At 45.1% G+C, this 22,741-nt stretch overlaps 1 protein-coding gene across 4 annotated transcripts; it reads right to left on the bottom strand.

Annotated features, from left to right (window-relative positions):
* Positions 1 to 22: 22 nt before the first annotated feature.
* On the bottom strand, positions 23 to 22,360 carry pbx4 (pre-B-cell leukemia transcription factor 4). Of its 4 annotated transcripts, none has more exons than XM_083677883.1 (9): positions 21,638 to 22,360; positions 16,497 to 16,570; positions 5,303 to 5,547; positions 4,955 to 5,145; positions 4,708 to 4,843; positions 4,391 to 4,547; positions 2,904 to 3,007; positions 1,897 to 1,983; positions 23 to 1,668 (listed from the first exon to the last, which is right to left on the bottom strand). In XM_083677883.1, exons 1-9 carry the CDS (start codon positions 21,820 to 21,822, stop codon positions 1,579 to 1,581), a joined length of 1,269 nt encoding a protein of 422 aa, XP_083534009.1. In that variant the 5' UTR covers positions 21,823 to 22,360; the 3' UTR covers positions 23 to 1,578. The 4 variants fall into 4 exon arrangements, with proteins under 4 accessions (XP_083534009.1, XP_083534006.1, XP_083534007.1 ...); XM_083677880.1 differs by lacking the exon at positions 2,904 to 3,007 and adding an exon at positions 18,932 to 19,045 and having other exon boundaries at positions 1,542 to 1,668; XM_083677881.1 differs by lacking the exon at positions 2,904 to 3,007 and adding an exon at positions 18,932 to 19,045 and having other exon boundaries at positions 1,542 to 1,668; positions 4,499 to 4,547.
* Positions 22,361 to 22,741: the final 381 nt, after the last annotated feature.

Raw genomic sequence — 22,741 nt, 5'->3', positions numbered from 1 at the left:
TTTCACAGGTTTCAGGTTATGAGCAGATCCTAGAAGAGTCCTGTCTAGCCTCCCATTAGCAGGTGGAAGTCCCCTGTCCACAGTTGAAATACACCAAATAACTTAGAGAAATGTAACGGGGCACCAGCCAGCATGATGACGGAGACCCAAGAACTCTGTACATACAGCATTACAATGCATGATGCATTTATTCCTTTTTGGTCTTTGTCATTTATACCCTTTCTTTTTGCTAATAAAAGTGAACCTAAAAAACTTGAAGATTAAATGAAAACCATCACTTAACACTTAAAAGCCTACATGCATGGAAGACAGTCACATATTTTTTTTTTTTTCATGTCACATTATATCACTGGCCCAAACCCCTTCCACCCATCTCTCCTAACACCACTGTTAAGTTCTATTTAACTACTTTTATTTGGTGGCTGGTGCATTCTTTGTGAAACAGCATTAGAAAAGGCTACAATCAACTAAAACTAGTTGACAGAAAGAGAGAAGTAAAGTCTACAAACCATCTACTATAGCTGTTGATGACTGACCGCAAGGGGGCTGTTGAGACAATCACCCTAACATAATAGAGGATCATTCAAATCTCCCCTCTTCCCTCTTCCCTCTCCCTCCATCCATCAATCTTCCTCAGTCCAATCCTCACACCCAGAACCTAACTCCTAAAACTACTGTTACCAGATAGGCGCACCTGTAAAAAGGTGCAAAAGTTTGTGCTTGACAGATCCAAAGTATCTACTTTCCATAAAAGAGGTTGTAAAAGTGGGAGGTGTGTGTTTGTGTCTGAGCATATCTGACCTATAAAGCACTCACTTAAAAATCCTCCCCAAAATGAAACATCAAGCGATAAAGGATGGAAGATACTACGGTGTCTTAGCGTTTAGTTGCCAGAGGTCGTTCTCTGAGGAACAGAAGGGGTGACAACTATCAGGGCAGCACTTTGGTACAAGCAAGGTGTGAGCAGAGCTCTCTAGTGATCTGCATCACCATGGTGCCTGGCGAGAGCGAGTGACTGGTATCACATGTCAACACCAGTGCTTCATGAGGAAGAGGCAGTCACACAGTTTACCAGAGCAAAGGGTCTAGCTCCCCCCAGTGAGGGATGAGTGCAGAGGTCATTACAACATCGACAGGCTGTGAATACTGTGTGGAATTAAGACGTGCATATACACAGGTAATGTACAGACATCATGACCACCTACACAGCCAGGTTAGGGATTTCCAAAAGGTCCTTGAGGTGAGGGTACGTCTGTTTTTGTAGGTCACCTTCAATCTGAGACTGAAGGAGCCTCCAGACTTTTCAAATTCAATAGTAGGGTGGAAGGCAATTCCTTCCATCTTCTGTTCGGCTGTCCGTTTCACGGTCCACAGAAGTGTGTGTGTGTGTTTGTTTGAGTGTGTATGTGAGCGGGTACATGTACAAACTGGCATGGGTGTCCAGTCCGGAGTTGGAAAGTGGAAGATTGTGGCAGAGGGAAGCCTAGTGGTCAGAGCAGACCACAGCAGGAGTGTAGAGTCGGGGGGGGGGGGGGGGGGGGGGGGGGGAGGGCGGGGGGGTGTGGGTACGATGGTGTCTCAGTTGGAGGTGTCAGAGTGGACGCTGCCAGGAGGACCAGGTGGAGAGGTGACAGAGGGGTTGGTGGTGTCCTGCCAGCTGTTGTTAGCCTACAACAAGAGTCAAGAACAGGAGAGAGAGAATGAGAGACGGACATCTGGGCATGCCTAGAACCGTCTACACGGATGAATATTGTATGGCAGTCTTGTATGATGGATAGAAATGATGACGGATACATGAATATCATGAAGATATCATGATTGTCTGTTGTGAAGCAGGTTTTATATTAAATGTCAAAACCTGTAAACAAAAGGAGAAAAATAATAGACAGCACTCACATCCAGGCGGTGAGGGGCGTAGAGGGCGCTACCTGACAGCTCCTCATAGCCTCCCGTCAGGTGTGTAGCATGGTGCAGGGTATCCACCTGTCAGAAACAAGAGGGTGTAAGCTAAAAAAAACACCAGGATGAGCGCGCGCACACACACACACACACACACACACACACACACACACACACACTCACACACACACGTGTATAACCACCCATCAGAACATATTGTCACACAAACACAGGAAGAATAAAGGAACTAAAGCTTCCACAAACCTCTGCTGTATCTGTAAATGCAAATCAGCATCACCCTTGACTGCTCTCCCTAGTCGCTCCCTCTGCACCTTCAACCATTTCACCTTGGGCTCATATCTACCACTGGAATAATCACAATTCTCTATCACTTCATACCCTGCGCTCTCAATCTCTTGGGAGTGACGGCTTTAGAGTCAATATCCGTTAACTGTTCAGACAAAGCATGAGATGAAATGATATGGTCTCACCATCCACTGTTAGCTCGATTCTCAGTAGCTATTGACCTGTAGGTAGATACTGTGGTATTACTGCTCTACCTGTGTATTCCTAATGACGCCAGGCTGACTACAGCAGAAATCTGTGGATCCTCTGAGACACAACACAATTAATGTGCAATTCCACATTAAATCCAGGACGGAGGACAGGGGACGGAGGACGGGGAGGGTGAAGGGATGTATGTATGTATGAAGAGGAGGAATGTCTGGGTGGGGTGGGGGGGTTCACCAAGGACTAAACTCAACAGCACAGGGGGTTGTGGAGGGGCTGGAGAGGGGGAGGGCCATGTGCACCATGAGACATGTTTTGTGCAGGGTGGAAAGGGGCAGGTACCACAGGGTCAGGGGTGCTAGGGGTTGATGCTAGGGTAGGGTTTAAGGTGGGGTCATAGCCAGGAGGTGCTAGAACAGGTGTCTAAGGATGTTTAGGTGGCTGGGTTGGGGGAGGGCATTGAGGCAGGCTTTGCAGATGTCCTCAGTGCCTACCTGCGGCTGCAGAGAGGGGGTGATGGTGAGACCCTCCCCGTTGAGTGAGCGCAGGCCAAGGTAGGCGTCGCCTGTGTGAGACAAGCTGTATGACCCCGATGACCCTGGAGGCAACACACGCAGCCAATCAGGCACGCCAGGGTGCCAGGGTCAGAGTTCACCGGGGCTCATGTACACTGCTTTACAAAGGAACGGTCACACCCTATGATCTGATCCGAGCAACTTCTTTAAAATGAGCGTCACTGATCACGGTCATAGCATTCTGAATGGGTGAGCCATGAATGCAGGCACAAGGGTAGAAGCAATGGGGAAAAAAAGGAATTGTAAAGTCTTTCCAATACCAAAACTGACCAAACTGGGATGTCAAAAGGTATTTACTCTTATACATGTTGTGTCAAGATAAAGTTTAACTTTTCAACATTTCAATTTATACAGTAGCATTGATACCACATCTCCTTCACTGGCTGTTATCAGCCTCCGGTGATTTACAGCGGAGGAGATTCAGCGTGGAGGTAGAAACAGGGAGCTGATCATGACATGGTCCTTCTACAGGTCACAATGACTGAATGATCACCTACCTGCTCCTGTCTGCTTCCTGAGCAAATAGGGGTAACTGTTCTGTCTGTGTGTGTGTTTGTGTGTGTGTGTGTGTGTAAACTGACTGTTTGTGTGAAGTGTGCTACATGAAGACAGAGCAAACAGAGTCATTGAGGTGCTTACAGAAATGACAAAAAAAAGAAGTGGTACAAATGTCTTATTTTGAGGATGAAAAATAGAAGATGCAAAAGCGGACATCAAAAGAAGGAGTGGTAAAACTGCAGAATGCTAACAGGAATTGTGGTCTGATGGGGAAGGGGGGGGGGGGGGGGGGTAATTTCCTAGTAGCGATGATAGCTTATGGCCATATCTTATCTAACTTAGTCAAGCGATAACAATAGAAGATTAATACCTGAAACACATTAATTAGTAGAAAAGTGCTAGAGCACATGGCTGAGAATAATGCTCTACAAAACTAGCATGGATCCTTTCATTGCTACCATCTGCACAGTGCACACTCCCCGACTAGTAGGCAAAACACAGTTAAATCCAGCCATTCATCTCCTCACAGCCAATTGCCCTTTACGAAGAACTAGTTCCAAGATTCAATAAACACTTTCCTAAATCTGGTCTATCAGAAGATCAATGAGAGCAATGTTTCAGACACCAAACAGGCAGACAAGCAAAACGGAAGAACAAGTCTGATGGAGAGCCAGCCAGCCAGCCAGACAAGACAGACAGAGGCAGGCAGGCAGGCAGGCAGGCAGGCAGACAGACAGACTTACAGACAGACAGACAGACAGACAGACGTTGTCCTCCTGACTGTGATGTTATTATGTTTCAGTAGTTCTCTAAGTGTTTGTATGAGCTGAACTTTTAGGTGGAATAAAAGCATTGCCCTGATGAGGGTGATGATGTGTGAATGAGGGGGGTGGTGGGGCACACGGTACCTGAGTTGGGCGTCGCCGGAGAGTTAGCCTGGCTAGCCTGCGCCGACACACTGGCAGCATCCACCGCTGTTTTAACTGCGTAGAGGTTCGCTTCCTCCTGGAACTTACCAATGTTCTTCTTGTACCGTATTCTCTTGTTGCCGAACCAGTTAGAGACCTAGGGGGAGGGGGGAAGGGGGGGGGGGGGGGGGTACACACACACACACACACACACACACACACACACACAGACAGACACACACACACACACACGGTTAGTGCTGGTAAGGCTGTTGACAGCAGCAGCGATAGGGCTACGGACGAGGCTCTGAGCTCACCTGAGAGACGGTGATGCTGCACTTCTTGGCCAGCTCCTCCTTGGCCTCCTCGCTGGGGTAGGGGTTGGACAGGTGGGAGTAGAAGTACTCATTCAGCACCTCTGTCGCCTGCTTGTTGAAGTTACGCCTCTTGCGTCTGACACACACAAGGGGGACGACATAGAATTGGTTTTGCGTCCGTTAGCGCTACGCGTGCGGAATTACGACAGCTTTTCAGAAAGACGGGACAGACGGGACAGACACAGACCTGGCGTCCAGGAAGCGGGAGCGCAGGATCATGACGGCCTCGCAGGTGCTCTGTTTGAGCTGCATCTGGATGGAGCTGAACTTGCGGTGGATGATGGCCACCATGCGCTCGATCTCCTTGGGGGAGATGGGCCGCGTGCGCGACTGCTCCCTCAGCAGGTTCATCACGTGGTTGGTGAACTCGCTGCACGCCTGGTGTGAGGAGAGAGGGAGACAGAGTGACGACCCAGTCGAGAGACATACCCGCCTAGGATAGATCTTTATGAATGAATATGAATAAGCTCAACCTAGTTTACCCCATTACCCCCCCCCCTCCCACCCACCCACCCCGCCCACCCCTCTCTCTCACCTGCTCGTATTTCTCCATTTCAGAGTGGTAGATCCCACGGATCTGGGTCAGTTTGGTTCTGTAGTCAAGGTGCTCAATGCTGCTGTCATTGGGCGACGCCCCTCCTGCTGCTGCAGCTGCGGCTGCCGCTGCGGAACCTCCGCCCTTCTCCGGGCCTGACACGCCCTCCGCCAGCAGCATGTTGTCCAGACGCATGATCTGAGGATCTGGGGGGTCCTCCTCCTGCACGCCCCGAATACTCAGCACTAGAGAGGAGAGAGGAGAGAGGAATTGATCATACAGGCAGGCAGAAACAACATTACTCAGGTTAACTTTCATTCAGAATGCTGTACTGCACAGTGGAGTCTGTTTAAAATGTTGCAAAACACCACATTAATTCCGCCAAAGAGTGACATTATTCTGGGTTTCGGGGACTGCAAGGGAAAATGCTTTATCAACGGTAAATTTCAAGGAGAAGCACAAAGCTGTCAAAACACAGTCAAGTTGCTCCCCTGTGTCACTGCCCCGGGATCTTTAGTGAATTCGAAATGAGCCTGCAGTTCCCCTGTTCCAACAGCAGAGGGCAGTATGGCCCCTCGGTGGCAGGCTGCCAGAATGTGGGGCTCATGAGGCATGGGGATAGTAATAGGAGTGCATGTGCTGTCACTATGAGCTCCACTGGCCATAAGTACAGCTTTCAGCCGCTCCACTCCACCAGTGTATTAAACCAGGACCTCTGTCAGCCTCCAGCCATGCACTCATCTCTCTCTCACACATACACACACACACACACACACAGTACACTCACTGCAGTCTCTCTCGCACAGAAACACACACTTCTACCGCAAAGTCTCAACTAACAGCATATGCGAGTCAGTATGCGAGTGTGTGTTGGGTGTCACGGTGAAGCCATTGTCCATTTTTTCAATGTGTTGTTGTGGGTCAACAAAAGAGCAATGTATTTCACTGTCATCACCAACATCATCACAATAGGTGATGTTATCAAAATGTAACACTTGACCAGTATTGTGCATTTGTATTGGTATCATGTCATTCACTATTTACTATTTACTTCAGATTTTGTGATGCAGGGCCCAAGGTAATGTACTCAAATTGCACCAAGGCAAACCAAGGCAAACATCTAAACAGCAGGAGAAACAGACGTGTGTTTGAGTAATTGATGGACGCGGGCAATATGGATGACGAGATTCATTACAAAAAAAATGTTAATATATTTGTTGGCGCTTCCACACGTTGAGATTCTACATTGGGGATTATGTAGCCTAAACCAATCAAAAGGTGGGAGTTTTAAAAAAAATAAAATAATAATAATAATAATTTGCTTCTGCCACAAGAGCATGGCCATAAGAGAATCAGTGAGTAGACAGACATCAGACTCTACAGGGGGACTAGTAGGAGAGCATTTAGACTAGAGGTGGGAGAGAGAAACCTGGAACTTTACTGCATTAATGCCATGACTAGCAGCTTGCGGAAACCCTATTCTGTCCAGCAGAAAAAACACGAGACAAATCTGCCTTGTGTTCTTTCATTTAGTAAACGGGGTTAGTTAACGCTGCCCTAGACTTCAGTCTCCTTGCCATTGTTTCACTTTAAACTGCACCAGAACTATTCTGCCAACTCCCCCATCCCCCCTTCAAAAGGTCTCCCTTCTCTAACTTTTTGCCAACTTTCCCTCCTTTTTTATAAACTCCCCTTCCCTCCAATTTGAACTTTTTTTCTCCCCTGCTTGTTGCTCTTTTTTCCTGTTCCCTCTTGCCTCTGCCTCCCTCCACTTAGCTCCTCTCTCCTGCTCCCCCTCTCACAGTCACATTCCTTCTCTGTCCCTCCCCCTCTCAGGGCTCAGGAATGCAGCAGACCCAGCCGACTGAACTAATGACCCCGATTCGCCCATCCCCTCTCTCTCCCTTTCTCCCTCTTCCCCTTCAGTCACTCACAAAGCACTACTTTAGTACTTAGGTAGAGAGTGCTTTTATAATGTGTGTATGCACCTACAAGCCTATACTTTACGTCTCACTAAGTGTTAGAAGTTTGGTGTGCGTCTGAGTAGATTGTAGTTGGGATGATTCATCTGTGCTCTGTGTGTTTCTGTGCTTCACTAAGTTTGGGGCTCTCTATGTGTGTGTGTGTGTGCGTAGAAGTCCGTCTGGGCGGTCCTGTCCCAGACACAGACTCTATACAGACACAGACGTACTACTTCCTGGCCCAGCAGAGCGGGTAGGAAGGGTAGTGGAGGAAAGAGCCGTCTTTATGTTCACCGTATTCATACATGGAGATAAAAAAAAAAATGGACCTACAGTCAAGAGCACTCTTGGAAATGGACCTACAGTCAAGCAACCCTCTAGGCCTTCCACCTCTCCCCCCCCCCCCCCCCCACTACTCATTATGGCCCCCAGCTGTAGCCTAATGCCCTTAGATTCCCCTAATTACTCCAATTAAGATGTGATTTCTGACAATTACACTCACACAGTCTGGGGCTGGGGGGTTACGGCCATTCAGAAGAGTTGAGCTACAGTGGAGAGATGATGACAAGTAAAGCCATCATCATTTGTTAACACACACATAGTAGTAGCCTACATATGAACGCTAATCTGATACTATATGTTCTAAGGCGTATTGCCCATCAACCAAGACAAAATGAGTAATTCTACTAAGTATGTGTATAACGCTTGGGCAACGTTTTCAATTGTGGGGTAAAAATCCCCTATTAAAAACAACAGGGAGCTGTTGGAAGGCCCACAAACTGTATGCATAGCTGTTAAAACCACATCATTACGGACCTGCTACCACCCTAGGCAGGTTGTGTGGCATTGAGAGCAACCCATACTATGAAATATTCAGGGTATCCAGCTGGGTTTCCACTGCATACATAATCACTCTCATTTCTGCACAGGCAATATCGCAATGGTGTGCAGTGCAGTGCAGGTACAATACATGTGTGGAAGTCTAGGTGAAGTCTAACTAACAGTGCGGCACTGTATATTAAACGGAATGTCTACAGTACATTAGGAGAGACGAACCCCAAAACAGATTGGGTATATCATTGCTCAGCTCACAGCACATGCTTTATCCTCATCTGTCTATTCTCTCTCTCTCTTGCATCCCCTTTTCACTCTGGCCTCTCTCCGCCCCCCCGCCCCCTCACCCCCTCTCCCCCCATATCCCCTCCCCCCCTCTCCGCACCCCCCTCTCTCCCTCTGTTCTCCATTTCAGTCGAGTTCTCCATGTGAGCCGCAATCCCTCATGCTGTCAGCCCCCCCCCCTCTCCCTCTCTCTGTAGACAGACAGGATTAGCATTTTAATTGCATCAGCTCCCTTGGGTATTCTCAGCCTTTCACTGGGAGAGAGCGAGAGAGCAGGAGAGAGAGGGAGAAGGGAGGGAAAAAAGAAAAAAAAGGTAAGAAGAGGGTAGAAGGAGAACCAAGGAGAATTGGAAAAAAAAAACAAGGAGTCACAGGAGAAGATATAAAAACAGGGAGAGAAAGAGAGAGAAACAGTGAGAGGCAGAGGGGAAAAATGGCCCAAAAAAAAGAAGACGACAGGATGCAGGAGTAGAGGTGCAATGGAGAGGTGGAGAGAATACAGTAAAATTACAGTGTGATAACACAAGAAATCATCCTACAACTACAGATGAAGACTGAGAAAGATGTTGATGGCAATAAAAATGTGCTACATGTACAAGCACAAATAAACTCCACACAAATCTATGAACCCTAACCCTAACCCCACAAAAGTCAACAAAAGAAGAGAACACACATTCTGTGGCATGGATCTGGAAAATAACATTGACAACCAGAATTGGCAGACTCCATTTTTTGGGGGGAGAAATGCAGACTTGGTACAAACGTCTTGAGCACAGTTTCCACTGCTTCACAGAGCAGAGCAGTGCACTCTGGGTAGGAATGAACACTTCTCAGTCTATGAAAACAGACTCATGAGTGATCTAGTTCCATCAGAGAGGACTGTAAACTGACTCTTGGGCACAGGAGGAAATTAAAGATGGTTACTGAACCCAAAGGTTGAATGAATTTAGATCCCGTGCTGCATGGGGGCTGAGCAGCCATTTGACAGAGTCTCGTACAGGAGGAGGAGGAGGAGGAGGAGGAGGATACCCTTGCAGTAATGCTATCTATCTTCCCCTGACACATGCTCACATGGCCCTAGTAAACAAGCTGTTCAAATTCACAGTCATATGACAGCCTAACCACGATGATAGGTGAGGGCAATATTACACTATTTACACCTTCATTTCAGATGAAGGACATCTTCACATGACTATTAAAGAATTTCGACCGATTTGCCTTCTGCTAAATGTCGGCCTATAGTATATTGGGCAAAATGATATTCCGCTGCACACTCTGGTTCAGACTGATTTCCTTACTCCATCCTTTTGATAGTGTTTTTGGTGGAGGGGGGTAAGCTTAGGAATCCATGAGTCAGTTCCTGCTTTAAGCAGCTCAGGCTAATCAGCATCTGTTTGGCCTGTTTACTAAAACCCTGTTGCACGCACCCACAGGTCCACACACAGGCGGACACGGACACACACACACGGAAAAAAATCCAAGTCTTACAAGCCACCGAGGTTCAAGTGCCCTCAGAGATTACAAATCGGCTTATCAAAAGGCTGGCATATTTTATAAATAAATACTCTGAAAGGCGTTTCTACGAGCACATCCCTCACCCTGCCCTTACCTGAATATGACTGGACATCGGGTCAATAATGACACCAATGAAATCACGCCCTGGGAACTTTTCACCGTCTCTACCTAGTTACAACTACCTCAACCCCCACTGATCCATCACAAACCAATCTCATCTTTCACTTGCTCCAGATGTGATTCTCTCATTCCATCAGAGGCGATGTCCATTGCTGCGTGTTGCTCCGCTCAGGCACCGTGTTGAAGGTAGGGGAGCTGAATGTGGATGTAAAGACAGTGTCTTGGTTTCAGTTATGCTTACTACTACTCGATTCCATCGTGGACAATGATGACAAAGAAAACACAAATGTGAGCCTGTCATTATCCCACCACTTATTCAGTTGTGTCTATACCAAACCCACATTATAGTCATTATAACCAGAGTATTCTGAGAAAAACATGTTCCTGCTAGCGCGAGGAAATTGCCGCAAGCCGAAGGGAAAAGTTTGTGTGGCAAATTGACAGCAGCTTGCAGGCTCGTGTATTTACTAGCCAATAAATAACTAATCTAAATAGGTTACCTGGTGAATAGGTTACCTGGTGAATAGGTTACCTGGTGAATAGGTTACCTGGTGAATAGGTTACCTGGTGAATAGGTTACCTGGTGAATAGGTTACCTGGTAGTCTCCTAGCTGTGCTGGCAGGTAGAAGAAGAGCTAGGATATAGCATAATCATTTCAGAAATATTACCAATGATTAGCAGCTTCATCATGTTTTGAAAGCTCTTTCTGAGCATCATTATGTTGCACAAAAAGAGACGATGGTTACCTCTTGTCAGGAGTATCAGGCAAATCATGTCCATATTGTGTTTTTGAAACTTTCATTAAGCCTCTGTTTAATCTAGGTATCAGGTGGCATTTGCAAAGGATACTTAAACATCAGCTCCCGCTATTGAAGACCCAATGCCAAATTTCTCAGTAACATTTTAACAGACAACTTGCTTTAGTAGCCTCTATTTACAATGTAAACACCCTGCAGCCCTAGCAATAACAATATTGATCATGCAAACCGGTTTCTTTAGCCTTTGAAGAAACATACATTTACGCGATGACCTTAATGCCCTGCATTTGGCCTTAGTGCCCTAACAAGTTGTGCCCACACACACACACACACACAAATACAAACACACACACACAAACACACACACACACACACACACAAACACACCACTCCCTCGCTCTGGAAGGTGTAAGTGGTCAGTGTCAACACAGTATGATCTGATTAGGGTGTGAATGGGAAAACTCACACCCTGGGCAAACACCACACTCTAGCCCAACACATCATTAATCAGCCCTTAATTAACAAGAGAGGAAATTCATGGCCACCAGAGCAAAGGGACAATAGACTTCACTCAGGTGTATATGGTTGAATGCCCGCCCGGCTGCACACGTTCCACCGGTTAACGGGAGAAGACCCTTGTCTCCGTCCGTTGAAACATTTTCAATAATGATATAAAAAAAAGTCTACACTAGCAAATACACTAATCCTATTTGCTCAGATGTAGGTGGTCTACCATCCCATATTCCTCATAATAACCATATAGGCTACTAAACAAGGGAGGTCCTGACAAAGAGTCTTCCTCTGGCAGTTCTTCTTTGCACTGAGCAAAGCCCCAGCGACGGAGGAAAAGCCAAGCAGGAAATGTCAAGTGAGGAGGAGGAGGAGGAGGAAGAGGAGGAGGAGGAGGGTGAGGAAGAGAGAAGTGAGGGTTGTTATAAACACTGGTCCAATCTTCCCCTCGTCCCAGGCTCCCCCTCTCTCCCTCTCATCAGCCCAGCTGCCTCGTGCTCTCATTAGTACTGCCTCTTAAGGAGCTCCTAAAGACTTTGTGAAAAATGAACGCTCATTTGAGAGGTCGTTAATTTGCACTGTTATGCAAATTAGGTGGCAATTAAGCAATAGATCAGAGGAGCAGTGCCCATTTATAACGAGAGAACAAGCAGTATGACAGAGTCAGATGGTACCAGAGAGGGCTGAGGCTACAAGCGAGTGTTGTATATAGAGCACTTCTCTCCGCAATGAAACAAACATTATTCAGCGCCCGTACAGACCTACAGTACAGCACAGGTCTAGGGATACATTCTACAGTGGATTGGATGTGTCAGGCAATCCCTAATTGGTTTAGCGAACCCATAAACATGTATCAATCCACGGCAAACAGATGTAATAAACAAAGCCAGATAAGAGGCCTGCTCCCCCCCAGGCAGACTGCAGTGCAGAGGGAGTTGTGTTTGTGTATGTGGGGTCACACCTTGGCGTGAGACACACAGATTACTAGAGATCAACAGTTCTAACGCCTCGATCCCAGTGTCACCCGTCTAAACTCCCTCCTTGACAAGGGAGTTCCAGAGGCTTATAGGGAGAGTGGGGTCCTTAATGCCTCCAATAACCCAACACACACTACTAATGCTGGGATGACTGTGTGTCAGCTCTCTTCCTGCATCCCCCCCCTACCTCCCCCCCTACCCCCCCCACCCCCTCATCGTCTCCATATCTCGCATTTATGACACGGTGTGAAATAATACAAATATACTCTCTGGGACTCCGGTGTGGAGTTCTACAGAGGGGTGGAAGGCTCCCATCAATTGTAATTAATCCTTAATTAGTCAGGATTAGGAGCTGGGCTCTGACACTCCCGCCCCACCACGCTAATGGAATCCAGCTGAGGCCACATTTACATATCTTTAATTAAAGAGACGTTGGCTGCCTTTACAACTAGCCCCCAGACTGAGAGAGGGGGAGGGACAGACAGAGGGAGGTGAGCTGAAATTAGTGGTGAGAACACTGGACCCACAGGCATGACGGCCCATGGGAGATCAGAAGATACCGCTGTTCCACCCTCGGCAACTTGATTCAACGCTTAAAATCGACAATTTACAGTAGAAATGAATAGATCTTTAAAAACATGAATGTGTGCAGCACCAACAGTGAGAATCCCAAACACACGTCGACAGCTGAATGAATGCAACTGACAGATTGCGAAGAATCCACAGATGAGCTTTCTGGTGATTTGACAGCTCCACAGTCCAATTAATGTTCTCACTGATTCCTAGCCCAAATTTGACTCCAGTTTGATTGATTATGCTGAATTTGTCCATGACGTAAAGCCCACTACAGTGAAACATGTACATCTTCACAATATCGAGAGGCTTTATTCCTAGAGGAATACTACAACAGGGGAAAAAAACCGGCCAGCCCACACACCATTAGGCCAAAACCGAGGGTTAGGGTGATCCTACCTCCCCAGTTGGAGGGCTTGTTTTGGGGGGGGGAAGGGGGTGTCTGAGGGCCAGGGGTCTGTGTGATATTAGCTGTCTGCCAATCTGGCATGGGGAATGGACACAGAGTAATTACTGCTGCTCTTACTGCCTCATCAATCTCTCTCTATCACTCCCTCTCCCCTCTCACACCCTCTCTCTTATCCATTCTCCTCTGTGACGGAGGAGAGAGGAGAAAACAGATTGAGTGGCAGAACACTGCAGAGACGCTTGCAATTGAAATGCAATAATCTAGTGTGAGCTACTGCATGTATAATGTAAGTGTAAAATACATACAAGTAAGATTTCAATGTGTTTTCTTGGCTCAGTAAGTAGACTTGGGCAAGTGTAAGAGCTTTGTATGAGTGTTAGAGTCTGAGGTTAGATTGATCTGTGTTGACTATAATTTGGAATAATTTCGATACAACATAACAATTCAGATAAAACAGAATTTAGTATTCCTAAAGTATTGTTATGGTAATATACAGTATGTTTGTTTTCCCCCTCTCACATATTAGCCCTGTGGGAACCCCTTTACTTCCAAACCCTGCGCCTGCCTTCAGCTAACAGGCCCGCCGCAGGCCTTGCCTCATAAAAAAATAATAAAAGTCGGAGGTTTCCAACAACTCATAACATTTTACGGCAAGGTTCAAATTACGCTCTTTCAAAACGAATAATAATTAAAAGGCCTTAATTAGGCTTGTGATTCAAAGTATCACAGGCACTATACTCTACCAGAGCCAGACGCAAAGACATAGAGGAGGAGAGAACATTGAACTCAGACTAGCCGTTTCATGATATTCCAACACAGACTCCTTCAAAATATACATAAACTACACCATTGATTTAGTGTATTGGTGATTGGTGAAAATCACACGTTAAGCCACCTGGGTGATATTTTCAGAATGGCAATAAAGGGTATTTGGTAATGAAGGCCTAATCTGATAATCTGATAATCTGATGGCTAAAGCCAAGTTGAGGTTTATATGTTCTGCTATGACTTGTATAGTCTTTCTGGAACTTCCATTATTCTATAACACTGACTCCAAACAAAAAAACTGGATCTGTCTAACTACAAGATACCAAGTTTAAATACTTGATAACAGACGGAGAGAAAAGGAGCCGGGGACAGAGAAGAGAGAATGACAGAACAGGGCAGGATGATAGTAATGGAACATGGAGAGGAAAACCTAGAAAAAAAGGAGAGCAGAATCTAAGCCTTTTAAGTCAGACTAAAATTTGAGAAGAACTGCAGGCTTTTGAAACATTTTGGACGAAAGTTATCCTATTGCACCAACAGCTATTTTTACTGCCAATACCCAAGAGAGCGAGAGGGGGGGAAACATGACATGAAGTTGAAGCAAAAGGAATCGTCTCTTCAACTTTGATCAATTCTCATCTCTCTCTCTCCCATTGCTTTAATTAGTTTCAGAGTGAATTTTTAACAAAGATTTAACTAAACTCAAATTTCACGCAGATGAAGGTCATATGTTTAATGTGAGAGCATAGGACAACAGAGGCCGTGGTGGAGAAGTGGAGGGGGGGGGGGGGGGGGTTGCTGGCATTTGAGCAGAACATTTCCTTAACAATGAAAACAATCTACCCAACTGCAGCACTCGGAGGAATTCACCTCCCCTCCCCCACTCCCCCCCTCCCCCTCCACCCCCACCATTACCATATCAAAGCCCCGAGTTCAGAGCAAGTCTTCTCTTTCAAGAATGGGAGCGAGGAGAAGGGAGGGAGGGGGAGAGGACAAGACCGAAGCAGCAGGAGTAGACCCAAGCCCAAGAGTTTGCTTTTATCCCTGCTGTTCAGTGTGTGTGTGTGTGTGTGTGTGTGTGTGTGTGTGTGTGTGTGTGTGTGTGTGTGTGCGTGCGTGTATGTACAAGAATATGTGTGTGTCTGTTAGTGAAAAGACTGCAGAAAATCTGCAGAGATACTACAGGACTACTGATTGGGGCTTCCATGAGCTGCAGCAGAAAGGGATGCCTTCTTCAATTCACATTCAGGAAGCACATCATGGAGCCTGCAGGGGGTCTTTTGGAGATGCAGAGAAATGGCAGAGCAGGTATATGGTGCTGGTAGGGGGGCACTACATGCAGGATATTATAGGAGTACAACAGTGATTGACTTGATTGACAAGTCTCCATAGGGGTAAGATATATTGATGTCTTGAACAAGCATTGATGCCCCTATGCAAAAACTGTGTCTAAGATAAAGGCAAGATAAGACAGACTGATGTTGGCCTACTCCATACCCCCACTTGCCCTCGACGCCTCCCTTCCCTCCGCCCACACCCAAAGCTCTTGCAGGCTCTGCACTAGAAGGCTAAATGTGAAAATCAAAGTCAATGGCATTAAGGTAAATAAGACTACTGGTTGCCTGGGCAACAGGGTACACTGCCCCCCTCACTTAAGCCTAGCCTTTGCTCTCCCCCAATCACTGGAGAGCAATAATGCATTATTGACAGATCGCCACAACAGGCGGCAGTGCAGGGCTTTCAAACTGTATTTCAACGGGAGAGATTTGCAAAGAGGGGAGAAAAGACCATGAAATGGGAGGTAAGAGAGGGTAGAGAAAGTACCCCCACTACCATAACCATCAATCTGCCATCTACTCCTGCCCTCCTCCTGCCCTCCTCCTTTGAACCATAGAGAGATCTCCCAGATAACCAACTAAAATCGCTAATAAAATGGGAGAAAGCAACTTTTACAGTCGAAAACTCTGCGTAACAGAGACCATTTTGGTCATATTTAATCAGTCGAAAATTACTTCCAGTAACACTAGGTCTGCTGCCAGTGAACACAGAGTTGACAATTGCAAGGAAAATGTAAAAAATAAAGAAAAAAGAAGCGCACTAAAAAAATGTAAACTCAGTAAGATAATAACTCAATGCACTACTTGAAATACACTGAACAAAACACTGAAATACCACAAAGTAAACATAATCTCCTAAACATGGGCCAAAACATTGCATGTGTGTACAACGCTCAGGGACGGATCAGCTCAATGTGAAAACATTCCACCCACTTTCTCTCCAAACCCTCGCTGCAAGATCAATGTTTGAACCGATGAGATAAATACACTAATCAATACCGTTTTCGGAGGGATCAATGCCAGATCAACCAGGTATCAGAGGAACCATTAAAAGAACCACTCATGAACGTAATCGGAACACTGGGATACAACTTGAACAGACTGAGCTGAGAGCACAAAGACAGAGAGGCATTTAGAGAGACTCACCTGTCTTCTCTTTGATCTCACACAGAACACTGAAGAGGGCGGGCTTCATTCTGTGACAGTTCAAGGCGTGTTTCCTGCAGGAGAGAAAGGAAGGTAAAGGAGAGAGGAAGAGAGGGGGAGTGGGAGGCAGGATTAGGATAAGCAGGCCTCCGTCCAGCCATTTCACGTTCCACATCATAAACAGGACTATTCAACGATAAGAGTCAATTCTAACGTGGTCTAGTGAGAGGTTATAGATTTGTGGATTTACAAAAGCTGATATACAGCGAGAACGTACTGGCTCTTGAGCCTTTAAAAGATAGCTCTTCAATGCTTTAAGGAATAATCAAATAAATCATACCTACAATATAAGTTTCAAGTTTACACATCGGCGTAAGTAGCTGAGATAACAATGAAACAATGACTAAAATAAACATTTAAATATTGTTTTCTCCAAAGATTTGCAAAGGCCTGGCCAGAAACAGTCCCTCACACACATGAAAATACCTTCTACCTTTCAGATCTACACAAGTGTCTAGGGCATAGGGCTACAAGTTGTTCCTGGATGGGGCCAGAATATAGCTCTTGGTAAAAAGTCTGTTTACATCTTCTTCTGTTCCCAAGCCGTGTTACTTTTGTATACACATTGAAATGAGACTTCAGCTTGAAGGTAAATCAAAGGTGTGAAACAAAAATTGGCAATGATGTAGGCCTATGTGATCATTCTGCTTCCATATTAGTCAAATACCTAGTGTGTTACTACTAACCTACACTGTCCCCATGTCATACCGAAATATAGAGCAAAACATCAGATGTATTCAAAAAGCATTTTCACCTAATTGTACACATTTCTTAATTATAGTATGACGTAAAAACCAAAGCAAGGGAACAGGCTCCATCACTGCTTCCACTCCAGGATAAGAGGGTAGTCGTAACACATTTCTCCTCTGTACCACTGTTCTCCTAAATGATGAGTCAGGAGCCCACAATTGAGGCACAGTAAATTTCTACCATGTTGCATATTTAGAAAGGCCTTTGACCGGAAACATGGTTTAATTGATGACGGCCTCACAAGAAAATTCATCAAGCTAAAGGTTGATCACAGCGAGTTTGTGAACCACTGCTTCAACTCAACGTAACGAGCCTAAAGCGTTGTTCTAATTTGAGAGAGCTGTTGAAGTATCACAGCCATCTTCTCGTGTTCCATCTGATTCTCCCACTTAACAGGACCGTGTCACTCAACACACATCTGAATGAAATGGAGAGACGATTCTAAACACCAAACTGTCAAATCAACCAACAAGATGCCAATCTGCTGTCGCTGTCAAAAATACATTTACATGCCTAAGCTACAGTGATATGCTGCTTACTCATACCTCTTTTCTTACTCTGACTGGCATGTGACAGAGGTTTTGGTTAGACTGCTCTGCTGCGATGAAATATTACAAAATCTGATTTCCTGGATTGAATACTGAAAAGTGCTTCTCGACACGTGCACAGTATTTTATAGGTATGACGACACCTTCAATCGTTTAATGGATATGTCAGACACGAACAACAGCCTGACGCGTAAAAGGCTATCATTGTCATTTCACCATTGAGTAAAGTGTTTATACTGCACTTACGTATAGAAGAACACATGCAGAGCAGACTCAGAGGGCGTAATCTTGCGGAAAGCGGCCAATGTTTATTGTATTCCTCAAACAAGGTTCTCCGTCAAATACAAACAGGGACCAACGCATACAGATGCACACCTTTTTAATCAAATAGAGACATGAGGCATGTCTTCTTCAACACGCTGGACCTGGAAAGCCATACATGAGTATCAACTCGGTAAAGACAAACTGTGAGAGTCTGAGAGGTACTTAGAAACCAGAATCTAGGCCTAAACGTGACAAAAAAAAAGTCAACTTGGCTCACCTCAAACAGCAGAAGTCAAACTCTAAAACACATTGTTCTGAAATACAGGGCAGCTGTTAAATGTACATTCACTGATGGGTGGATGGATGGATGGATGGATATAACAAGTGAGACAACTACATAGAAGACACTGTTTGGCATCAGGAAGAGCATCGCCCATAGAAACACTTCTGTTATCAACTCATCTGCTGTCTGGGAAAAAAAATGATACGGCATCACAGGAATGAATGAAACAACCACAAGACAACAGATGAACATGAGTACACCTAACCTCAACACCCAGTCCAGTCGTGTAGCTAAGGCATATAGGCCTGTGTCTATAAGGAAGTGCATGAGTATGAATGGTCTGACGAGTGTGTGTTGACACGAGAGGATAACAAGGTGGCTGCTTGTCAGAGCGTGGGCGTAATTGTGTCCACCTGTGTGTCAGTCTTGTTTTGTCACTGCTGGATTTGAGTGAGAGGGGTGCCTTAATCATGGAGGGTATGAGCAGGAGGAGGGGGAGGGACGGGGTGCTCATGCGGTCCTGTACTGACCTGTGCTGGAAGTTGAGCGGCACGCCACCCCCTGCCGTGCCCCCCCCAGCTCCCCCTCCCTCTGTGGGGTCGTCTGATCCACCCCAATGCGCCGGCGACTCCTCTGGCCAGCATCTGAACATAGGGTAACAGGGTGAGAGGATGAGGGCGGGCAGGAAGTGCACTCTGCACTGTGTCGTCCTCTGCTGCCCAGACAGAAATCCCTCTGCATCCTACCACACTGCAACCCTCCTGGACAAGGGCTAGGGGCTCCCGTGAATGATAAGTACGGCTATATTTATGGTGGACTGGTTGGACATGTGCAATTCAAAATGGCTCTCACATTTAGCTGTCCTCATTTCACGTTTGTGGTACAGGAAAGCATCCCATTTCAGATCGGATATCAAATCATAATCAAGTATAAATTCGACCGTCCCATCGGCTGTTTTCCTATTGTAAGAGCATGATCTTTAGGTCTACACTAGGTCAGGGCTGCTTAGGGCTTCTGAGTCCATCATCCAAAGACTAACAGGTACAACATGCCGTGCTCAAACATCTCCTAGGAGTAATGGTGTTACCACTTTGTAAGTGCCTGAGCTGGCCTTAAGTGGATTGCTATGCTCAAGGGGAGCATCATAAGTGTCTTGACTGACTAATTTAAGCCGTTTCTCAGAAAATGCTATTCCATCCATGTATTAGTGTTGCGGAACAAGCTGTGGCCCAAAGTATTTCAAAGAAGAGTGAACACCACATATCTCAGACACTCAATATAAATAGATAGCTAGCACATCAGCCTAGGCTACATCTTAAAAAGAACAACAAAAGAAAAACACTGGTGATGGCAGTATCCACATCATTGTATTGTATTGTGACAAAAACAGACATATGAAAAAGCATTTAGAGATCTTTACTCAATTTTTCGACTTATGGTAATTGTGATAAAAAGCTACACCGCAGTCACAAGGTCCACAGGACTGGATTTACAAACCTATGGGCTACAACATCCCCTCGAAGGCGGCCCAAAGTTAGACGATACTTAGTCTAATTAAAATAATGATGTAGTAGGCCCAACAACAAAGGCATTTCTCAAATGGATACCAACAACTACCACTTGCAAAAAAAGTGATTTAGGCTGAAAGGGCAAAAGAGTATACATTGTAAAATAATATACATCAAGCAAGCTAAAAACACAACAGTTAAAATATTGTAGTTCTTCCAGGAAAATTGTACGCTATTAAGTCTTTAAACTCAAAACATTTAAAAATATATATATCCTTGAGTTCATAAGCTGCCCGTGTCGCTTCTCCCCCCCCCATCTCATTAATAGAAACTCGATTTGCGGACAGCTGCACTCGCGTACACATTATAGGAGAATTGATTGCGCCCTGCACACAATGAAAAGGATGAACACTAGGGAGGGAGGGAGTGAAAGAGCAGTGAATTAATTAAGAGAACCAGGTGGTCAAATGTTGGGTGGAAAATCACTAGCTAATGACACATGATCACACGGTGGCCACAGTCTCAGAGTGGACGGCGTCTATTGTTAAAATTATGACGCTTATACTTTTGCGGACCTTAAGACTACTTGAAGACACATGGTAAATGAATATGGGTCATTTGCTTATTGTCATATACATTTCAACGCAAGAATCGTGATATGAAAACACATTATACATTATACATACATAAGCAGATCTAAAATATGAATGGCTATGAATTGTTTTGTCAACAACAGTCTTATTCCATACTTTCGGCATACACAGACTGATGCCAAGTCAGCTATAAACCAACAAGCCCCCAAACACTTGAAACATTTTCATTAGAATTTTAAAGACCATCACCGAGGGTGATAGCTCAATTAAAGCGTTCCTGATTATCTATGCAAATGCTATGTCGCGGACTAATAATTTCTCTCTAGCCCATCTACGCTAGTAACATTGTAATACACATAATATAATAATACCTGTAATGGAATTGTACGGTTTATGTTATCACACAACTTGAATCACAGCATTATTGTACTCCACTTGTGTAATAACAAAAACCGCACATTACCATGCAATAACAAAGCATGTAGTCGGCTTTGTAACAGAACGTAAGTACAATGTTGTTACTAGAGTTATTACAGAGTCACTACACAGGTGTAATGTGACAATCAATGTGATTTGACAAGTAACATTTCGTATCAGCGACCTCATTATCTTGCGTGAAAAAATGTATTCCACAGTGCATAGTCGCATATCTTTGAGGTCGGGCAAATGTGTTTATACTAGACATTACATGTTGGACACCTAACAGAATTCGGAGAGTTCTGGCATGTAGTTGTGCCGACTCATCCAGATTGAGGTGACCACAACTCAACTTTATTGTAGATCTGAATGTTAGCCAGTAGGTTGAGTGCTATTGTTAGACGTTTCAAGAACATATTTCAGATTGAAGCAGGATAGGAGGAATATAAGATGATCTGTGGACGTAACGGTATATCAAGACAGATATAGGCTCGCAGATACCTCTTTTTCCTTAGGAACCACACGAGATACTGTAACATCAATTCTGTAACATTATGCAGTTGTTCACAAACCTCAATTGGGCGAATCAGGTTTCACATGTCCATGATGATCATACAATAGAGGGGACAGAACTGAAGATAATTGACTAAACATAGAGCATAGAACAGTGTCTCTAAATCATCTTCGCTCCATCTTTCCCCTCGCACGTTAGTCTTACCTGGCCTGCGCCTCGTCCAGGCTCTCATCGGTGATGGCCATGATCTGTTGTAGAATATCCCCAATGTCTTGCTGAGGTTGACCGAGAGACTGCTGTTTCCTAACCGAGTCTGGGTCACCCACGTCGGCTTGTGATAATCCGCCGAGTCCGGCGAGACTCGCCAGCATTCGTGTCTGCTCATCCATACTTTCAAAGAAACCTTGCTCTTTTCCTCAATCGAATACAACACAATTAGCTAGCTAGCTATCTAACAATGCAACTCCCAGCGCAAATCATACACCACTGCCTACAAATAGTTATTATTTCCAACTAAGTTAGCTACTACACCCAAAAATAATAAAATAACAATACGATCCTACATTCAGACGATATTGTATGTGATAACCGTTGTCAATAAACAATGTAAAGCTAGCGAAAAAATGCAGCTAGCTCAGCAACCAGCAAGCTAGCCGTAGCCCCTGAAATTACAGAAAAAATCAGTGGACACATGCACTAAGTGTGGAGCTGGCAGACAGCGCCTCACGTTATAACATTCTCTGAGGGAAAAAAAGCAATATTCTGTGCAAACTATAGAAAATGCATTAAAAACAATGCAAACTTATGAAAAAAACAAAATGTGCAAACACCTGGCTCACTAAATCCTACATCAAGAATCACAATTGCGGTGCTTCAGAGTGGCTTCTCAAAACAGTGCTTTGATGTTTTCGCAAAAGCTGCGCGAGACCAGTGTGCATCGTTCACTGACAGACACCAGCTAGCTAGCATGTAGGCTAATTACAAGAGCTAGCTAATTTGAGTTCCGAGACCAAGCTCGTTGCAACATTGATATTACCTAGCAACTTGAAATAAGTATGGTTTGGTAACAGGGAGTGATCGTTATGCAGTGGAAGGCAAGTGGGGTCTGCATTTATCCGTTTTCTAGCTAAGTAGCTAGCGAGCTAATTATCAAAAGAAGCAACTAGCTAGCTATGCGACTATTGTTACACAGCGGCAACCAGCAACGACTATTGAGACATGTGACAACATCGAAACACACCAACAACAGAATAGAAACTAACCGACAACGTTCATAAAAAAAATATTTCAGCTGGCAAGCTAAGCTAC

Source organism: Argentina silus, assembly GCF_951799395.1.
Source record: "Argentina silus genome assembly, chromosome: 9".
Taxonomy (NCBI): domain Eukaryota; kingdom Metazoa; phylum Chordata; class Actinopteri; order Argentiniformes; family Argentinidae; genus Argentina; species Argentina silus.
This window is presented reverse-complemented; position numbering and strand designations above follow the sequence as displayed.